Here is a 21,968-nt window from a genome sequence, read left to right on the forward strand (position 1 = left end):
TTTTCTTTTGTCTTATAAGCGGATTGATATACGGCTGAATTCCGAACGCGTCAATATTTTACCGTCAAGATGGCCACGCACTGTAAGTTGTTAGATAGAAAAGAGGTTTTATTAAAAAAATATATAATCATTAAAATTATTTTAAGTAATTCTACTAATACTTTAAATATCAATTTTATTTTAATTACCTACTAAAATTAAATTTCTAATTACTGTATAATTATTTCAGTGGATACAATTTTATGAGGTCTTAAATTTTGTGACTTCCACCGTTTCATTATTTGGTTTTAGTTTCCGCCGGCTTCGCCCGCGTTTGAAAGAGTTCAAGTGCCATTCCAGACTATAATCTATATCTATGCAAAATTTCACTCGGATCCGATCAGCCACTCTTATGTGATTGAGCTACAAACATCCATCCATCCATTAGCAGATTACGACTTGAGAAAAATATATATTTAATTGATAATATTAGTAAGATATTGTTTGATACAATAAGATGTTATAGAATATATATATCCGCGGAAATAAAAAGGCTTATATGCCAATTAATTAAAACGGTTATTATTAAATAGTAGTAATATTATTAAATAGTGTTAAAAAATATTTAATAATTAAAGAACGCAGTCAGTAGATATGTTTGTGCGCCTTTGTAATAAAAACTACATGAATGGATAAATGTGATGACTCTAAGAATTAGATCTTACCGCTATTACGGTTAGATATCTAACACCGCCGAGTAAGTTAAGTAACTTACCTACCTACAACTAAGCAATTCCGACTGATAACATTATCATTCGCATTGTAAAATGATTGGTGGACAGAATCGCAATATTTTAGGAAAGACACAGCTGTTACCAAAGTTCGTTTTAACAACATTTTGTTGAAATTTTGAGATAAAGTGATTGCAAAAATTATTTAATCAAAATTATAAATCAAAAATATTCTAAAAAAGATATATATATTTTATGTGAGTTGCTGGATGAGTTATTGCTGCAGGATTATGTGGCAGAATTTAAATTTAAAGATAAATTAAAAACACACTATTTAAATGAAAATTCTATGGTTCGATAAGAACCTAATATCTATCCAACGGGCCCTTTTGATCAATCCTTAGAGTAGAGGAAACAAATATTGGCTTTCTGTTAAGGATTTCATATCTAGACTTGAGTTCAGAGGATGGAAATACCCTGTATGTATTTCTTTTAAGAGAGAGATATACTAGATATCTACTAGATATTTCTTTAATTTATAACAATATTAAAGTATTTCTGTAGATCAAATGTTAAAATAATTTTAAAATTAATTAATACTAGTAGCAGTAAACATATAATTTCTACCAAAGGAACAAAATGGAACCACGCTAATAGAGTGTTCATAAATAATACCTCGATCGACATCGGGCAAATTTCAATGCAAATATTATTAACGTATCAATTGCCTTATGGCATTTAACGTCTATACTGGAAAATTCTCACTAAAACACGCTGTATCTATCTATTAAATATTTTATGGTTGGGAATTGGTATGTCAGTTTGGAATATAACCATGTAAACCCGGCGTTCGCGATGTGGTCGAAATTTATCTAAAAGTCGCCTATAACAATGAAACAAATAAAAAAAGTAAATCAGTTGACACGCGAAGGAGAAAGGGTACTGATATGTGTTGTCTTTGCGTATTTATGCAAAGATGTCATATTTAAAAAATAGTAAATGATAATTGTCAATCTCTTGTTAGAGTACTTACATACCACTAAGACTCAAATCTCAAGTCACGCCTATTATAATTTACATTATTTATTGTTTTGTTAAGAAATTCTAATTAGCAGAGTAGTGATACAGAGTTGGTAGTTTTCTAATCCTGTATTTCACAGAGCACCTGCGCCTGATCCCTCCCCCATTCGTGGAGGATTACTATCTTAGCGGAGTGAGGGAATAGCGCCAACTTGCACAATTAGTTTAAAATATAAAACTGTATAAGATATTTCAATGAACATGCCACGGTCTACTTCTAAGCCTTTAGTTAATATAGCTTCTGGACATATCCATTTGCCGATTTCTTAATGGACAATAGGTGATTATTAATAATATATTTATATATATTTTTTAACGTTCACAAGAATTTTAAAATCTCAGAAGGCCTAACAAAAATTTCATAACAATACTTTAAAACTATGTGCCCTATGTCTCTACATATTGTAGTATAAAGATCGTGATTACTCTGCTCGCTATAATTGTTAATGTCATGGCCAATAAATATGTCGCACTTTGCAAATGCAATGTGAACCGTTGGACCCGAGCAATAACGTCCCCATGTGGAGATACATTGTTCATCACATCACTCCGAAAAACAATATCATTTAAATATAATTCCTTATAGTAGCTGTGCTCGCGACTTTGAGCGCGTTTGAATTTAACAAAAAAGTTATTGTTCAGTTTGCAGATTTTACTAAAAGTTATTAATTCTGTATTAGGTAGCTTTTGTGATATTAAGTCGTTGGTAGGAGACACCTGACGTGACGGCGGAGTGGTGGTATGCGCGAGGGCTGCGCGCAGTACTGCACAGTATTTGGACATTGCTGCGTGACTTTATTAATATTTTATATATAATACTAAAATAAAGTAGTCTAAGGTTACTCCTTATTATATCAGCTATCTGCTAGTGAACGTTTTATCAAAATCGGTCCAGCCATTCCAGAGATTAGCTGGAACAAACAGACAGACAGACAAAAATTATAAAAAATGTTATTTTGGTATATGTACCGTGTATATATACATGTGCATTTAGTGAAAAGCGGTTATTTTAATATTACAGACACTCCAATTTTATTATATGTATAGAAGATTAATAAATATCTTTAAGTATTATTTTATAATACTTTTAGTAGAGAGAGAGAGTTTAATTTTAATTCGATTTAGGCTCTGATTTTCTAAAATAATAATGAAAATTAATGATTCATTATTTTTATTGTATATAGAAAATAATACTAAAGTTAAGAAAACACAAAAGGTTATTTTTATTAGCACTTCATTCTTCAGAAAAGAGGTACGAGTTAGTTGTAACATTGTTCTAAAAAGGTCTAATGTTCAACTTATTTTAATGGCAGTGCTTTCGCAAAAAGCTCTTCTAGGTATTTACAATGAATGAAAGAATGCTTCCTCTGACAACACAATTAAAGCAGGTAGCTTCGGATCTGTATTGTTCAGACTTAAAACATATTTACTAATCTCTCTACGAATTTACCGAAGTATTCAATAAAAAAAAACATTTCAGCACACGATTCGTTATATAAAATTATGTATACAGAAAATTACAATTGAATCGTATTGCAACCGTATTTTAACGGCTTCTCGAAAGTTTTGCTTTATTGGTAATGGAATATTATCTAAGTATTTATTTACTTGTTAATTTAATGACTTACAAACATAAGTACAGCTAAAGTACCTGCACAAAATTTCATACCGTGTTATTTTTTAATATAGTTCGAAATCTACAAAAAGTACATACATCGATCGATTGTCACAAATAAGAATTCATGATTTATTGAAGCTATATTTTATATCCTTATTTTATCCGTAACGGCTTCACACGGATATTTTATTTTTTATATGGACGAATAGGAAATATGATGGACGTCATTTAGGTAGGTAGCTTTTAACATCTGATGAATAAATCTTAAAAGGAATAAACACACTAAAGACTTGTCTTCTCTGTCGTTGACTTTTAAATGTTTTAGTACAAAATTATGTAATGAATGAAATATCTATTTTGACTGCGTTCTACCGAATTAATTTAATCGAATTTAATACTAATAATAACTAGACTATAGGGTGATTTTTACATTAATTGAATTAGTATTATTTTAATCAAATAATATCCAGTGCTTCTAAAATAAACCTGCCTGTTACTACTTCTCACGTCTTATTTCTACTGAGTTTTATCAACCTTAGTGCACTTAATAACTTAAAAGCATTGGTTCTAATAGCTAAGTGTAGGTACATAAGTGGTAATTCTCATTTATACAAGAGTGTAAAAGAAAAACTTTATGTACTGTAAATTATTATCTATGAGTGGGAAAGATGTGTGTTCTTACGGCCTTTTCTCCTATATTTTATTGTTTTGGCAACATTTGCTCGGTAAGGCGCCCGGACTAACAATTTTCTCTCGATTACGTCGAGATAATTACCTTAAAAGTTTGCAAACATAGAGTATCATATCGCTTATGCAAAAATACTACTCCAATTTATGAAAGTTCCATATCAATTGGAGTAGTATTTTTGCTCAATTTACTTGTCTGATTTTATATTATAAACAAAAAAATACTATATACTAAATAGTATGATTGAATTTTTTGGAACATAATCTGTTTTTATGAGACCGTAATTTTTTATCTCGATGAGAAGATTTATGACTTGTGGCATTGGTAATGTGTTTGTGTGGAATTCCTAATTGTCGCCAATATGAAGCTTAATATAACATTTCAAACCCGTCTTAAGAAGATACACATATTAGATTATGACGTAATTAATGAAATGATTATTTGTTATTTAAATTTATTTGAAAAGACGAATGAAGAAATGTTCATCAAAAATCCAACGATGATGCACAATACATGTTACAATTTTAAGAGGAATAAGTAGGTACAGCATAAATTATTTGTTACATTAAAATAACCGATCTCTATCAACCATTTCATTTACGATAAATTATTATGTACTCGGAACGTTATTCAATGGGTATTAATTTGTTAGTTTGCCTGAGTCTGTTACAGTATCGCCATCTAGTGTCAAATATAAAAGTTGAATTCATTGTGTAGTGCCATCTAGCGATCGCATTGTTGCGTCAAAGTAATAAAACTACTTATATTGGTGTTAAAATAAAATTATATTAATTTAGAATCTTTTTTTGAAAATATGCTTAAAAAATGTAAGAATAAGCGGTAACTAAGTGAATCCGTTAGCTATAAGGTAGTAGCATCGATGGAGAGTCAGGAATTTAAATTTATTTATTATTTTTATAACTAACAAATTATTATATTGGTATACACATAATTATGAAAGATTTTGCCTACATCCTTTTATATAATGACTGGAATAAAGTTTTATTTAAAAAATACTATAATATTATTGCAGTATCTTCTTAACATAGTCCGATTTCGATTTAAAGTTGATACGGATTTTTTATTGATTTAGCAGTTGTACTTTCAAGAGGGAGATAGACATTAATTATTATACAACTGTTAGGAATATTAAATATTAGAAAGTAGTATTAATATATATCTTAACCCCATTTTCTTTCATAGATTCAGGCTATTTGTTTTTAATTTATATTTATATTTGCCTTTAATTTAAATTCAGCCAAAATGTATATATATTTCCAAAAGGTAAATAACTAGATCAACATCTAAACTATATTAAAATCTGTTTAAATATTTAGAGTAAATAAAATTTGCTGACTACTTAGTACTTTTAGAGATATCATGAGATACTGGATTAGACGTACTTACATAAAATTAATTAGCACCGATAGTTGGTTTACCTCAACATCGTATTTTAAATTTTCATATACTAATCCTCATTCTGTCGTTGCGAAGTCGGGACGTTTAACCAATTTTTTCTAGGTGGTAGGACTTTTTGCAAGCCCTGGGATGGTACAACCCACACATCACAGATTTTACCGCCAATCAACAATAAACAACAACAATACTTAGTAGGAATTGTTGTTCCGGTTTCAGGAGTCAGCAAAAGTGCCTGTGCCTGTAGCACAAGGGACATAATATTTTTTTCCCAAAGTTGGTGCCGCTTTGACTATGCAAGGAATGCTTAAAATTTCTTATAGGATCAATGTCTATGGGCGGCGGTGACCACTTACCATCAAGCATATAATTACATAGTGGCACTATAATTTGATCGTCCTCCTGAGCATTTTAAATCTATAAAAAAATACAGTGCTGGTTCAAACATTAATCCATTTTTATTTTAAAACAACAGGTAGCGGAATGCTTGCTCGTGTTCTTACTTTTGCTGGGTAATATAATATGAACTTAACCATTATACGAGTATGTAGTAACAAATCGACACTATAAGCATGGCTTCCATTGTATTTGTATTGATTTTAATCTCACATGACCTTGTGAGCAAGAGCCGCCACATTTTGCCGCCACCGTTGCTGTTGCTGATCTAAAATTTATCTAAAATGTCTGTAGGTATATTATACCTACAGACATTTTAGATAAATTTTATATCTATCACACAATCACAAATAACAATAATATATCTGTTTTTTTTTAAATATTTGTTTTTGACTGATATGATTCTGATGATTGTTGTAAAGTATAATTATCATATTAAGAATATAATAATTATTAACATAACAACTATGAACATTGCGGCCTAAATATAAAAAAAAAACAGAAATGATTACTATACAAATCATGTCCGCATGGAATGGCGGCATGAATGCTAGCATCGCAATTCTGAGTAAAAATTTAAACAAAGATTTTTGTTCTATTACTTTTATTTATTTATTATATTTTTTTTGTCTGAACTAAAACGGTTAGGAATAGGTACCTAAGTATTGAATTTCTACGTGTATTGAGTATGATTGCTTTCTGTAATAAATGAAAAGTGAGTTTGTGAATACCAAGCGCATGTAAGCTGGACAATAGTGAGCGGGGAATGACTCCAGTTGATGAGATTATTAGATGATGGGTATAGTTTTTACAGCTTTTACTTTCCACTAACATTTAATGTCGATAGACAAATCGTTGTAATTTTTCCGGTCAAAGTGGAGGCTATGTTATGATATACTGTCTCATTTTTTTTATCATGTAGCATCATTTTCGTTTTATTAAAGTGCACAATCAAATCAGACATTACAGTCTTATCCCAAATATAGTTAAATTAAATTAAGTTAATATAATTAAATTCACGCGATTCGAGGATTATAATTAAATATCTAGTTCATATGTATAATTAACAGTTTTGCCACTAACAAGTTTGTATTTGAATGAGAGGTATTGGCGAACAATGGCAGCTATTTGATCGTGCCTATGTTTATAATCTGTCTGTGCTGTTAACTACATGCCCCTGTGATATACTGTATAATTTCTGAACTATTGCGTCAGTGTCGGCAAAGGTCTAATTGTGATGCGTGGTATGTAGTGATTATGTATTTCTATTATGTACGTATGATTTGATCATGGATTACCATCATGAAGCCCTCTGTTTCAGGAAAGAGAATACCGCGTTTAAGTCACTTGTTAGACGGTATATTTTTCTTGCCTACAGTTGGGTCTATCAAATCGAGGTGATGTCTTTTATCTTTTTTGTAGCCAGGTGTTAATTTTTTTTTGTGTGGAGACCTGCTTCATTGAGTGGAGGGATATTTATATCTACATGAACTATTGCATGGGTGGTCCTCCACCTGCTCCTCCACCTCCTTAGTGGCTTGGTGGTGAAATAATACAAGAATAGAGGTAATGTATATCGATAACGCCTCTACCACCTTCTTTAGTCGATAGCGTTATCCGTTCAATACAGGATCGTGGATGGTGTTTTCTATATTTTGTCAGTTTTGTTAAAACAAATCAAACTTAAATAATATTTTCTTTATAATCTGTAATGTTTTTCGTGGATCTGTTTAGTTCGGTTAAAGCCTAAATATTTATAAACAGACATTTCATCTACGGGTTCTATTATTTTAACTCTTTGAAAGCAATACGAGTTCTGTTCAATTTTGCCTTTGTGAATTAATTGTATTCTACATTTATCTTTGCTAAATTCTGTTAAATCAGTAACATTGTTAACTTCACTTAAACTATTAGCACTAGACTAGCATTTCTAGTCTGATAGTTAAAGATTCTCACCCAGATTCATCTTGCCACTGACGCTACGGGGTTAACTGCTTACTTTCATCAGCGTCCCCAAGGAGCTACCGGGAAACTACGGACTTATTAAACGGATTTTTATTCATGATTTTATTCATTAGGACGAATAGAGCTCATCATAGTACTTCAAATTTGATGAGCGCACAGTAAGCTTCACATCCTGCGCAAATACCAGTTGCATTCTAATATAAACCTTTTTAAGACGTTCACGCCTAAAAACCTTAGTTAGCCCTAGATTGGTCGCCATTGCCTCGTGGGTTTGTAGCAGTATGTACCAAATGCCGGTGAGGTTGGCTTGGAGTCTAGAAGTTTCGTTTTTGACAATAACACGCTGAATTTTATATTTTTGTTTATTTTGAGCGCTAAAGTCTTAATCTGATTAATTAAGTAATATTATTATCTGGAAATCCTTGGTAACTCGCAGCTATAAAAGTTTTTCGATTGTTTATAGCGTAACTATTTCATATATAAATATGTTTAAAGTAATTACAAAATTCCTCCCGAATTGAGATTAATAAAAAAAAAATATTTTTTAGTGACATCTACCGTCTAAACAGTAAATGTGTTTAAAACTGTGTAGTTTAAAACTGCGGAATAGTTTTAGGGACAATGCTTGTAGTGATTTAATGTAGTCAAGACAGATGGCGCTGTTCGAGAATTAAAGTATGTTTTTTCATATTTGAATGAAAAATTTGCAGCTGTTTTAAAACTGTGATATGAATAATAATTTCTAGATTACACATTATATAAAAAAAATATATACTCAAATTAGTATTTTTTTTTAGATATAATGCTATTTCTTCGTGTATACATTTCCTTCGTGTATATCACAAACTCGCTTTTTGCATCTCTTTGTATGTCCGCTAACTTATTCTAAACCATTCAAGAGATTTGACGCGGTTTCACTAATAGAAAGTATAGTCTATTAAATAAGTGTAGGTGTATTTATTATAGAAAAAAAAAAAATGTCTTTTACACTATATCATACGAATTAATCTTAAGTAATATTATTCTCTAAAATTTTCAGTTTTTATTACAATAAAAGTTGTATTTGTTGAGTTAAACGGATGTACACCCAATATATTAGTAGTTGTTGTTTATATATTACGTATGGTGCATCTGAGATAAATACTGGTAAAAAAATAGATAACATTAAGTGCTTAAATGTATATACAAATATGAATTAAAAATAGTTACTGTATAAATCTTGACCGCGTGGAATGGTGGCAAGAATGCTAGCAGCATTTCTCCGTTGAATCGCAATTCCGATCCTCTGGGCTAAAAACGAACCAGCCCTCCTGTCACCAGTGGAGGCAATAAGGCGAGGTGTTATACTTTTGATGAAGCTTTTTGCACCATTACTCCAAGGGCCAAGTGTTTCGACAGCAAATGGGACAAAAAAGTAATTTGACATAAGACACGAATATTTAGATCTATTTTTTGCTTCAGTTTTTCCGCAGCGGCACCGGCTCTTAACACTGTTTCTCGGATATGAGACGGGGCCAACGTGTCAACGCATGTAGCGTCCCACACAAGGGCCCGTCCTCGTTCCCAGGGAACTAATGTTAATCGATCAGGTCTCTTACCATCATCACGACTGTTTCCACGAGGATCTGTAAGAGCAGGAACATCGATGGTGACAAGAGCCCTTTTTATTGTATCATTAAGAGAATCGTGGCGGAAATGATGAGTGAGTGGTACGTATAATCAATATCATATCAATACAATACAATAAAAATACATGAAAAATACTATCCTACTTTATTCCTAAGCCTATCTTTAATTTATTTAATTTAAACAAATTCTAGACATTTTTCGGTATACGTGTTTTAAAGTTTTAGTTTTATATTCAAGTTCAGCGTAGAAGGCGGTATTCTTTTGATTTATTTGCTACCTTGGTATACTGCAAAATAGTTTGCGCTGACCGATGTCGCTGCTATTTGATACTTGAAAATTTATGATATGTGTATTTTTTTATACATTTTATTATTATACTCTTTGGTTCGATTAATCCTAATATGTCGTTAAGGACTTTTTAGAGGTTTTTTAACTGCATTATTATCGGTTCTAAATTGTTGTACGCTGTCATTAGTAGGTGTATTGTTTGTACACAATGTAGGTAAACACCTAACACCAATGACGTAATACGAGTGCAAATATAGATTTATATTTATATGAGATACCTATATGATTTAAGTTAGATACGTAATTATTTTGTAATTGAAGGTTTAATTAAATATTTTTTATTTTATAATTATAGTTAAATTATGTTAGAAATAAAGAATATGAACTCAATATTTAATGGACCCCATGATGGTGAATGGTCATCCCTGGTCTCACACAGACACGGTCGACGCAAGAAGAATAAACTATTACTGACTGCGTCCAAGCCAACAACGAGCTTCAATCCGTTATGTTCCTTGTGACCCAAGCACCGCAGACCACATGCATACTTCCAGCAGAACACTAAACTAGATATAATACAACCGCTATGGCTAGTTTTTATAGATTACGAAAATGCTTTCTATTCTATCGAAATTTGACAGTGCTCGAATCACTAAAGATATGTCATATCGATTGATGACGAGGTTCTGTGATGACTGTAACGCTTCAACGATGATTGTCTAAATAAAGGTCTGTAAGTCGAAGGCAATTTGACTGCATAGAAGCGTTAAAAAAGGGCATTTACATCTCTGATACTGTTCACAGATGCGTTAGAAGACGCTGAATTGGAGTGATTTTAGCGATGGTATCGTCATCTTCGCTTATAGCTGGAACAGCTGGAATATATTATGCTGCATAGCTTTACCCGATCTCGATGTGACTGGGCATCATTAAACGACTTTAGTCAAGTTCTTATGTCCGCATATACTGCAATGTTTGAAGACGTTTTACACCAACAAGGCTTACCTTGGCGATTACCAATTCTTACCAAGGCGTATGGTGCCGAACCGTAGACAAAAACGTCCGGTTCTTGGTCGCTCAGCACACTATGGAGGTAACTTTGTAGTATCTTTGGTGAATATAATAAAAAAATACGTTATTAGGAGAAAAACCTGAGCGTGTGGCTGATCAAGTAAGTGGCAGGACCAATGGCAGTTGGAGCAGAAAAGTCCTTGATGATGATGATTATGAACTGAAGTAAGCGGTGGGACCTAACTGGATCCGGAAGGCGGAGAACCTGGAGCTTTGGCTCAACTTGCAAGAGGCTTAATCTAGGCTAGTAATTGATTAATCTTTATTGACACTTTAAACGGAACACAGCAAGAATAGAAAGTACTGATCATTGGCGGTAAAATAACTTACCAGAAGGTAAAATCAGCCCGATTTAATCTATACAAATCGGTTTTCCCTACAATCAATATTATCATTTATATTTAAAAAATCATCAATTCATTGAGCACTAATTTTGTTGTTGTGAATATAAGTTGTTCATAGAGTTAAAAGTCAGATGTGGCGGGCAGTCTGCCTGCTATCATATTTTATCTTTGAATTTTTTATTATTAAGCGATTTCATGTACATAATTATATGACAGCGGTCTATGTGCAGGGCTGGTTTTACAGGTTAAGGGGCAACAGAGGTGTGGAGGCCCTAATTAGTATTTTTTTACGAAAGATGTCTTTCTTTTGTTTATTTTTAGAATTGAAATTACCGCGCGGAATCCGGCTGCCGTCCTCGGAACCCTGCCTTGTCTGCGTGGGTCAAATATTACAATTGACGTTCCAGTTACACCTTATCGACTCAGTGGAAATGTTGTATGTACACTCATTTCGATCACTACTGATAATACAGTATGTATGTACATTGTACATGTATGTTTAAATATGGTTCTATAACTTGTGACTCGTTTTGATAAACGTACGTAACGTAAACGTATTTATAATCATAAGAAAATATCAGGGAATTTATTTTTACAAAAGTTAAATTAAAAGAAAAAGATTTATAAATATACTCACCACTTTATTTTTTATTCATTAAATTATAAACAATTCTTTTGAGACTGACTTAACTAACCGCTACTAAAATTTAAATTGTACTATTCATTGAATAAAATTTATTAAAAAAAAACACTTACAATAATTTAAACTGGTACACAAAATATACATAAACTAATATTTGTATTCTGTTTGAAATACTTGTACTTTAAGTAAGCATTTATTCATTTTAAATAAACTATGCTTATATTATTAATTTATCACAAATTATTAATTTTAATTAAAAACACCGTACCATTAAACTTAGTACATAATTTGACTACAACAATTAAAAAAATAAAAACATACTATTAAAAACTAAACAACACTGATAAGATACATACAGATATTATTATTGTGATAAGTGCCCTTGTCAATACCTCACACGGTACTATCATAGTATCTTACTATTTTAATTACTCTTATAGTAATATTTTTAACTAGTACCTACCTAAGGGCTTCGTACGTTTAGTATTTTAAAACGTGTCTATTTTAACCTACCTATTTTATACATTTGAAAACAGTACTGCGATTTAAAAAAAAAACTAAAATAATTGTTAAGCAGTTTTCAATGATTTTAATTGGCCTACAGAGTAATCAAAACCATGTTTACAAGATATGAAATTCCTAAGTACGTGTTTGTTTATAACTTGTACACATTTGTACTAAGCTTGTTTAAGTAAACTATTTAATACATATGCATTGTTGAGATAATACAAAAATACATATTACAGATACAGTAGACATATATACATTCCTAATCTAAGTACTTATGTATCATTATAATATATTTGTTTATTAAAAAATCGAACACACAATAATACATAAGTTAAAGTTCATTCAGAATTTAAATAATATTAAAAATGATAAGATGGTTTATTCGATGTCATAACGAGCTTGTCCATGACCGGGGAAAAAAGCGGGGCAGATGAAATACCGCATGGCACGCAGGGCAGCGCGGGTCATGCCCCGCCGGCCCTGCTGCCAACCTCACGTATCCCGCCTGCCCCGATCACGACTCGTGGTCGCAGTAGATATCGCGCTAGAGCTCGCAACCGCACTGGTGCTTGCGGTTGCGATCGCATTCACACTGGCTAGGGCTACCGCACTTGCTGTCGTGCCCGTGACCACAGTGTTCGCTTCACCCGCGTGTATTAATTCTAATTTCGAATGGATCCGGAAATGAAGACGCGATTCCAGTAAGTATCCAGAGTATTTTTTTCTGTGGAATAAAGAATGATATTATATATAAATGAAAAATAAATAAAGAAAACTCTATCCATAATAATAAATAACAAATATTGACCTCGCGTCATATAATAACTCTTGAGCTCGATCTGGATCTCCTAAAGCGTAGTATGACATGGCGATTTCTACCGTGGCGTACGGAAGCAAAAATGTATTCTCCTTTATTTTGTCCTTCATTCTGAAATAAATAGTCATGATTAGTAATATTAAAGGCAAAGATATGCTGAAGAAGTCGTTTCTGAGACCTGCGGACAGAACTCACGAGAGCACAGCTTCCAGGTGTCGGATTGCAAGACGCGGTAACGACATAGCGCCCAGTAGGCTACCCTGTAGGAAACGAATCAGCGCTACGTCGTCGAAGTCATACACCGGAATGTACCGGCGCTCTGAATCTATACCGAATTCTGAATTCATGACGTTGTGGACTTCGTCACTTGTTTGTTCGATGAGCTGCAACAAACGACCGTTTTTAAGAATTTACTCGCGATCATACAGCGATTATCTGTAATCGTTGTGAAATAAATGCTCCTGAAATGATGATCACTAAGGCGACATTTAACTGTGTGTGAAGATGTGTTTTTTTTATAATACAGGAAGGCGGACTTGCTCATGAGCCACTTGATGGTGAGTGGTATAGCCACAGATATTGGCGGTGGAAGAAATATTAACCATTTCTTACATAGCCAGTGCATCTCCTTAGGAGTTAAGACGTTCCCTTGTGCCAGTTACACTAACTCATTCACCGTTCCAACCGGAACCCAACAATACTGAGTACTGCTGTTTGGCGGTAGAACATCTGATAAGCGTGTATACCAACCCACGGCCTTGCAAGTCCTACTTACCTAAGTCCTACCACCCATTGAAATGTAAGTATGGAGCAAATAGAGTAAAATACCCGTATAATGTTTGTAGAAGAAAAATATTAATTATCAATACATTACATATTAATCACCTTTAACATGCGGTCGGCGAAGTGGGGCTCGGCGGCGAGAGATGGAAACATATTCCACAAACATACCATCTCTACGCCGGGAAGCACCAGGTATCCTCGTCGAGCCCATCGTTCGCAACGCCGAATCACGAATTTTTCCATTGGCAGAGAACGTCCCAACAACCGCTGTCTATAACATGATGCATTCCTGTCATAACAGATAACACAGCACGACGATAAGCAAACAAAAAATAAAATAAAAAAAAGCGCAATTAAAAACAAACATACCTTTAGAAATAACTGATCACTAAACTAAATACACATTACTCAAACGATAAATGCACTAAGAAATTAAAATATATAACGTTTCTATCTATTATTGTAATTATAATAATATCTACATATTAAATATACTTTGACTTTGCAATATATACGTGTGATGCAGAAAACTTTAAAAATAATATTAATAAATTATATTAATAAGAAACAAGCATTATTCTTAAAACGATGTATATAATTCGTTAATATCCATTTGTAAATTCGGATTCAAATTTTGTTGCTGAAAGACGTCCATATACATATACGTATAACTGAAAACAGTCCACACGTTCTATGAAAACAAAATAAATTGCGATGTTTTTGAAAAGCAAAATATTAAATAATAATCATGAAATCACACATTCTACGTATGGAAGAGAACTTACAGAAGAAGATCGGCATTGTGCTTGCGTTCCTCGATGCTGACCAGGTGTCCTCGTTCAAGATTCATTGCGGCCTGAGTGTACATGTATATAGTTTTCGACCATTTGCTATCACGAGCTAGTTTGGAAGCGTAAAATGCTGCTTGTGACCATTTCATCATCATTCTGTGGAACATTTAACAATTACTCATCTGTGAATGTTAATTAGAAAAAGATAACAAATTAGTTTCGTATCGATTAATTACAGAATCTACATTCCGAATTCATATCATTTTTTTTTGTATAGATAATGCACGATGCATAATTGTTGTCTAACCTATTTTTATGATAACATTCACCGCTTACGAGAAAAAATGCAGAAAATACCAACATTTAACCTTTCAAATATATATTTTTAGCCAATGTGTGATTGGTTAGTAATTAACATTTGTAATACTTTTACAATTATTGATTTTTTTTAATGTCCATTTTGACCGAAGTGTAAAATTTTAAAGAAATTTAGTAGACTATTCTACAGTGTCGAGCAGAAGTTCGATAACGATTACAATAAAATTATTGTCGTTTACACTTACGCGAACGCCCATATCATTTCCCAGTACGTGAGATGTTTCAGTTGCGGCCACATGTCTGTTGTATGGGACGCCGTTTCATATGTATCGACGGCTTCTTCGATCATTCCGCTTAACATTTGCATTCGAGCTTTGAACATTATGAACCACAAACTATTCGGGTATCGCTGTGTGTGAAAAGTCCAATTTAGTAATTGCAACCAGGAGTCAATTTGGGAATTTGTTCCATTAAACACTATTAAATATTTTAATAATTTCTAGTTTATTCTATTCGATATCGAATACATTAAAAAGTAATTATATTATCATTTTTAACATAGCATCTTTGTAAACATACTCACTCTAAGGCCATTGCTTATCAACTGTTCGGCCATAATGAAGTCAGGAGGTATAGCAGCGAAGTGGCCAATAATGAGGAAGTACACTAGCAGCGTTAGTTCACAGAGTACGGATCGAAGGCCAGGAGATCGCGCACCAGTAATTAATTCGGATTTGCCTTTCTCCTGAAATATTTTCAAACATTTACGGCTTGGGATTTCTACTTTTAAACTGTAAACTTTATGCATTTTAACTATAGTACGATAAACTTACATATTGTATATGCATATAGCATTACTGTGCAATTATTTATTTTCGAAATGTAAGTTAAGATGTTTTAAAAGTTGGTATATATTATCTATCGTACCTTATCAGCAGTGAATCCAACGAACTCGAGCAGGGTTATCACCTTCGGTGGTAGTAGTGCAATCATAACATTAAAAGTGGCGAGTCCAAGACGCACTCCGCTTTCGAAGTGAGTATGGGACTCTTCGCTCTCCCAAGTCTTCTTTTCCAAAATCTTGGCGCAGTTTCTAATGGATAGTGAATAAGATATTTACATGCATTCGTTTTGTTGGCACGTCCGAAGTCCCTACGTGTGTTAAGTTTACAGTTATTATCAAAGTCAATCGTGAATTTTATTACCGAGACCGAGACCGAACCGAGAACTATGATAATTGTTACGCAAAACGACATCAGCCGGTATTTGTTTGTATGATAACACTAATTGTCGCCCGCGGCACTGCAGATAGCTGATGTAATAAGGAGCAACTTAGGCTACAACAAACTCTTTTTTTTTTTTAATTAAAATGCGCACGAAATCGCTGTCACAGCTAGTTTATAATATTAATATACCTACTTAGATCTAAATAATCTTTATGCAAAATTATCCGATAAAATTAAACTTACCTATAGGCATTAAAAGACGTTTTAATCCGCAGTGAAGCGCGAACGAAGCCTGTCATCTCTTCTCCCTCGAGACTGCCAAGACACGCCAGCAGCAGCAGAGCTTCTGCGTGAACGAGTTCCGCGTGTGCCTCTTCCTCGGAGTAACCACCATAGTTGGGCTAAATTACAATTTTTAAATAATATGATTTCTCTTTTATGTAATGAAGGCGAGTTATCTGTTTCAAGGGTAATTTTAAATTAAATGTTGTCATAGACATACATTTATTTGATTTGAGCTTGGCAATAATAATTTTCCTTTATATTTTTAAATACTGATAGTTAGTATTATGTATTTATAACCTTTTTGATAATGGCGCCGATAGATTGTACGAAGGTATAGTTTCTGCGCATACGAGCGCACAGGGTGAACGTATGGCGCAGAGCCGCGTGCGCGCTTTGAATCTGTGCCGGCTCTAGAGTCAACACGGCTGGGATGAACTCGAATATAGCTGCACCGTGTGCGTGGTAAAGAGAAGTATCTTTCCTATGAGAAAAAAAATCATTGAAATAATTGTATATAATGACAAAATTACATGATTATATGCCACTTTTAATATACGAGTACAATACAAAATTACATACCATGGAGTCATAATAGCGATGGCTTCATCAATTTGATTGTTGAAGAATAACGTCATGGCTCTCTCGCAGTCTTCCAAGGCAGTATGCAGGTCCACAGTGGGTGGGACACTAAATAATTTACTAAACTTTAAAATTGACACAGACTTTAAGTGACTATAGCCTATTCACGATTTATGTACGTACCTATATCATGCGATTTGCTAAAAACACAGCCATATTGTGCACCACTAAGAGTTTATGAATAATATATCATTATTTATTATAATACAACACTATTGCCCTTAACTACTTATTTCCACTTTAATTTTAGTTCCAACATTCTGATAACAGATTCGTCGACGTTCAAAATGCCATTTTTTCGCAAATCCATAGTGAATATCATAGATTAATCAAACTCTCGACCAACGATATTGCGTCAATTTGCTGTCATATGTAATTTATTTGTCTTTTTTCCTGTTATGGTTGGAACAGAGTATATATTGTAATGGACTTTCAACATTGAAAGGAAAATTGTAAACCGTGCAAGAGGTACTGTAATAACTCAAGTGTGTATGCAGACGCAGGTGTCCTCTCTATTGTGATAATTTTCTTCCATAACCTTTTCTTTTAATGTCGGTAGGCCGACGAGCAAATGGGCCACTTGATGGTAAGTGGTGACCACCGCCCATAGAAATATTAACCATTCCTTACATCACCAATGCACCACCAACCTTGGGAACTAAGATGTTATGTTCCTAGTGCCTGTAGTTATACTGGTTCATTCACCCTTCAAACCGGAACACAAGAAAACTGAGTACTGCTGTTTGGCGGTGGAATATCTGATCAGTAGGTGGTCCTACCCAGGCGGGCTTGCACAAATCCCTACCACCAAGTACAACCTTCGCGTCCGGATCGAGTTTAGGTGCAAGACAACGGCTTTACGTGTTTTCGGATTTTTGTCAACGCTGCTAACGTTTAAACTTCGGTGTATAAATGTATTGATAGAAAAAACCTGATACTTTTTAGTGATTCTGCAAACCTTATAAGTTACCCAGTAGACAAATGAGACAGACGAGATCAAGTTGTAATTATCCGTTACGGATCTATTCTTTATATATTTATACAAACGTTTTAATATAATAAACTTAACAAATACTTAATTAGCTAGCCCAACATACGTTGACCTCTGTTAACTATAAATGTTCTAAATCTGTTAACTATGAATATTTATACCAATACGAATATTGGTATTTAACAAAAAAAAAATCGTTTTTATTTTCGCGTATGTAACTAGTTTTGTTGGTTGCTCCGACACGTGTACACTGAACAGGCGACGTACAAGTGACCATGGGAAAAACATGAATTTTCAATATTAAAGTCACAAACACTTAGCGACTGTCCTTGAGATTTATTTATTCATATTGCAAATGCTAGCCTAGGAATGTGCACTAAGAAACGATAAAGTGACATAATCATTTTACTAGTATAATTCCAATCGATGCATCTGTTTAAAATTCAAACGATTTTTACATCGCGAATTTTGTTGATTGCTTAATATTTCAAATGTTTTATTGATTGATTTGATAATAAAGAGATATCTAGCTAAGTCACTTGTAAAAACTTGGCTTTCTGCACATTTTTACTAATATTTTTGATACTGATTTTTTTTTAAAAATTAATAATTCTTTAGATATAAATAATTTCATGACATTTTGCTATTAGAATAAGATATTTATTTAATAAATATTGAAAATAGATTTAATATAAAAACTGTTGTTTGCTCATAGGTCAAAGTTCTTCCATAATCTTTGTTGAAAATTTAAGGTTAAGAGCGTAGTTTGTAAGCGTGGGAATTAATTTTAGAACACACACATATTTACTTTTCAATAATACAGACGCATTGTGCAGTGTATCGTACGCATCCCCGGAGATAATTAGTTGCTTGTTTTCGGTGCAACGAATAAATTAAATTTTCAATGCACGTTCATAACGTAGGATTTATAAAAATACATTTAATTACGAGTAATGTATTAGCTATAAGGTTGTCACTCGCAAACGCAATTATAAATTATTTGTTAGCATAGGGTGCGGTCAGAGTGCAATAAGATGCCAAATATTCATTATGATTTTTATTGTTTCAACTGCTTTCTTCTAACTAAATAATAATAATTATTTTCTTGATATTTTAAGGTTGGTAGATATACCGAATTAAATTAAAGTAAAGACACATTAAATAATCACTTCTTAAATTTTATAAATATAAATAACGAAGTTAAATATAATTTTTTTCAATACTCTATTTTTAAGTAAAATATTCGAAAAAAATATTTTAAATCAACTTCTCGTCCATTACGGTACCAATACTATTTTTCATAGTGAGCAATTCGGTTTTACAAGAGGTCGCTCGACAACTGATGCGAGAATAGCACTTCTTAAACATATTTACGATGCTTGACAAAAATCACAGAATGCTATTGGAGTATTCTGTGATTTGTCTAAAGCATTTGATTGTGTAGAACACGAGACGCTTCTTTATAAGCTCAAATACTACGGTATTAAAGGTAAAGCTATTGATCTCATTGCTTCATATTTAAGTCAAAGAGTCTAGCAAGTTTTCATTAATGGCATAAAGTTTTCTGGATCTACGTTATAAATGAGTGTTCCACAAGGATCAATTTTGGGTTTCTTTCTATTTCTAGTATATATAAATGATCTTCCTTTCTATGTTAAAGGTATTTGTGATATAATGTTGTTTGCTGGCGATACTTCACTGATTTTTAAGGTAGACAGGAAAAAACTGACTATGACGATGTGAACGGTGCATTATCACAGATACACGATTGGTTTACAGTAAATAATTTAGTTTTGAATACTCAAAAACGAAATGTGTAGTTTTTACCCTACCAAATTTTAGAAAGCAAAATTATAATATATCTTTAAATGGTGGCCGTCTTGATGTAGCCAATACTACGGTTTTTTTTTGGGAATAGCATTGGATTCCAAACTTCAGTGGAGTCCTCATTTATCGTCCCTGACAGGAAGACTCAGCTCCGCAGCATAAAAATTAACAATTGTGTCCCACGACACTCGCGCCCCACCCTTATGCTAACTTGTCTATGTGTGCGTAGACGTTTTGCGAAATTATAAGAGTCGGCTCGAAATGAAAATTGACGTGCTCTCACCTTGGGCTCTGGGGAGGGACTGAAAATTTATTGACAGCGATGTCGAATAATAAGTCAAAACCGTCAAATTATTTTCTCCATACTAAAATGTATGGACGACGAATGCCAAAAAGTAAGCAATATTTAAATAAAAATTACTATAATATTGTGAGATATAATAGAAATTGAACACGGTGAACTTATTATTTACACTTCTGTGTCCCCATTTAACCAAAAATACATGTATAAACTAGCCGCTAAATAGCTTAAAAAATGTTAATAGAAAAGGTCGATTTCAGTGTTTGGAGTGATGTTGACGATTAATTTACCAGGTTATTGATACAAATTTTATAAATATCATGCGGTGAAACTTGAGATATATCTATTGAGATACTGAATGTATTTTTTTATCCATAATCAATGCTCCAGTTTTAAGATATTTTAAAAATAGTAAGCGCTATTTTGGCTTTCCGCAAGGACTGTCCTCTTAATATATGTAAATATTTAACTTTGCGGTTGCTGATTTTAATGTCAGGCATTGTATAGACACATAGAGGTATTGTTGGTGGCAGCGCACTACAATCATTGATCACAGATTGTAGGCAAAGAGTTTTGCCTGAAGATCGGCTTTCTCTTGCGGACTGTGAGCTAGTGATCCATCCGGACTCCTGAGCGGTGGTAGCGAAGGTAGGCCGAAATTGTTTTGCATAGACTTGGTCAAACGCCAAAATGATTCAAACAGCCGGCTTGTCTCCAAGTCACCATTGTGTGATCTGCAGAGTCACACGTAGACTTGATTCTGATGAACCAAGTCTAGACGTATCACAAACATGGAGAATGGAGAATGAGCAGTCCTCCAAATATTATCAGTTGGAATATTTATCAATCAGAACAGTTGAAAAGATTTTCTTTAATTTTTTAATAACATTCTAGAGATAGTTTTCTGAAGATTTTATCAAATAAAAAGTGTGAATGAACTATGATTTTCCAAATTAATAAATCTTAATATAATTTAATAAATATCGGTGTTTAAATCTTGAAACTATTTTTTTTTTAAATAAAACTAACATTATATTGGAATGATAAACTTCATACAAGTCCCTTCAATCTTTTTATTCAAAAGAGATCTACAAACGCGAATACAGAGCATTTATTGTTCAATCTTAAACCCTGTGTGTTATTTCAAAATACTTCCACTCCACGGCTAAGAGAAGAATAATGAATTATTTTATACAGTCATCCCACAGGAACTATGCATTATTTCGTGTATTAAAAGTATCTGGTGTTATTTGAAAATATAAGACCTATCATATTTCATCAAAACCGTTGGGACGTTTGAATGACAGGGGAGTTGTACTCGGGACTTTAGTAACCTCATTTTTATTATCATGTAACCTTTAAACACGGATTCCAGTATATATAATTCAATCGTTCTTCAAATTATTGTAATATTAATTTAATACAATCAAAATATAGTATAAAACAAAGTCGCTATCCGCTGTCTGTATGTCCCTATATATGCTTAGATCTTTAAAACTACGAAACGGATTTAGATGCGGTTTTTTTATAATAGATAGAGTGATTCAAGAGGAAGGTTTATATGATTAATACATGCATAATATAGTAGAGAAACACTGATAATTTTAGACTTTTCTAATGTGATGTCGTAAA

The 21,968-nt window shown here is 32.9% G+C and overlaps 1 protein-coding gene across 1 annotated transcript in view; it reads right to left on the minus strand.

The window, feature by feature from the left end:
* Positions 1-12,434: 12,434 nt before the first annotated feature.
* The window catches only part of LOC113395929 (tetratricopeptide repeat protein 39B-like), a 34,626-nt gene continuing 25,092 nt past the window's right edge, over positions 12,435-21,968 (minus strand). Inside the window, exons 4-14 of the mRNA XM_064220312.1 lie at positions 17,158-17,265; positions 16,876-17,059; positions 16,537-16,694; positions 15,995-16,160; positions 15,651-15,812; positions 15,313-15,476; positions 14,744-14,905; positions 14,061-14,247; positions 13,371-13,558; positions 13,167-13,286; positions 12,435-13,082 (exon numbers count right to left, since the gene is read on the minus strand). Of these exons, the coding sequence (XP_064076382.1) occupies positions 12,851-13,082; positions 13,167-13,286; positions 13,371-13,558; positions 14,061-14,247; positions 14,744-14,905; positions 15,313-15,476; positions 15,651-15,812; positions 15,995-16,160; positions 16,537-16,694; positions 16,876-17,059; positions 17,158-17,265 (1,831 nt within the window). The 3' untranslated portion in view covers positions 12,435-12,850. The remainder of the gene's footprint in view (positions 13,083-13,166; positions 13,287-13,370; positions 13,559-14,060; positions 14,248-14,743; positions 14,906-15,312; positions 15,477-15,650; positions 15,813-15,994; positions 16,161-16,536; positions 16,695-16,875; positions 17,060-17,157; positions 17,266-21,968) is intronic.

Source organism: Vanessa tameamea, chromosome Z, assembly GCF_037043105.1.
Source record: "Vanessa tameamea isolate UH-Manoa-2023 chromosome Z, ilVanTame1 primary haplotype, whole genome shotgun sequence".
Classification (NCBI taxonomy): domain Eukaryota; kingdom Metazoa; phylum Arthropoda; class Insecta; order Lepidoptera; family Nymphalidae; genus Vanessa; species Vanessa tameamea.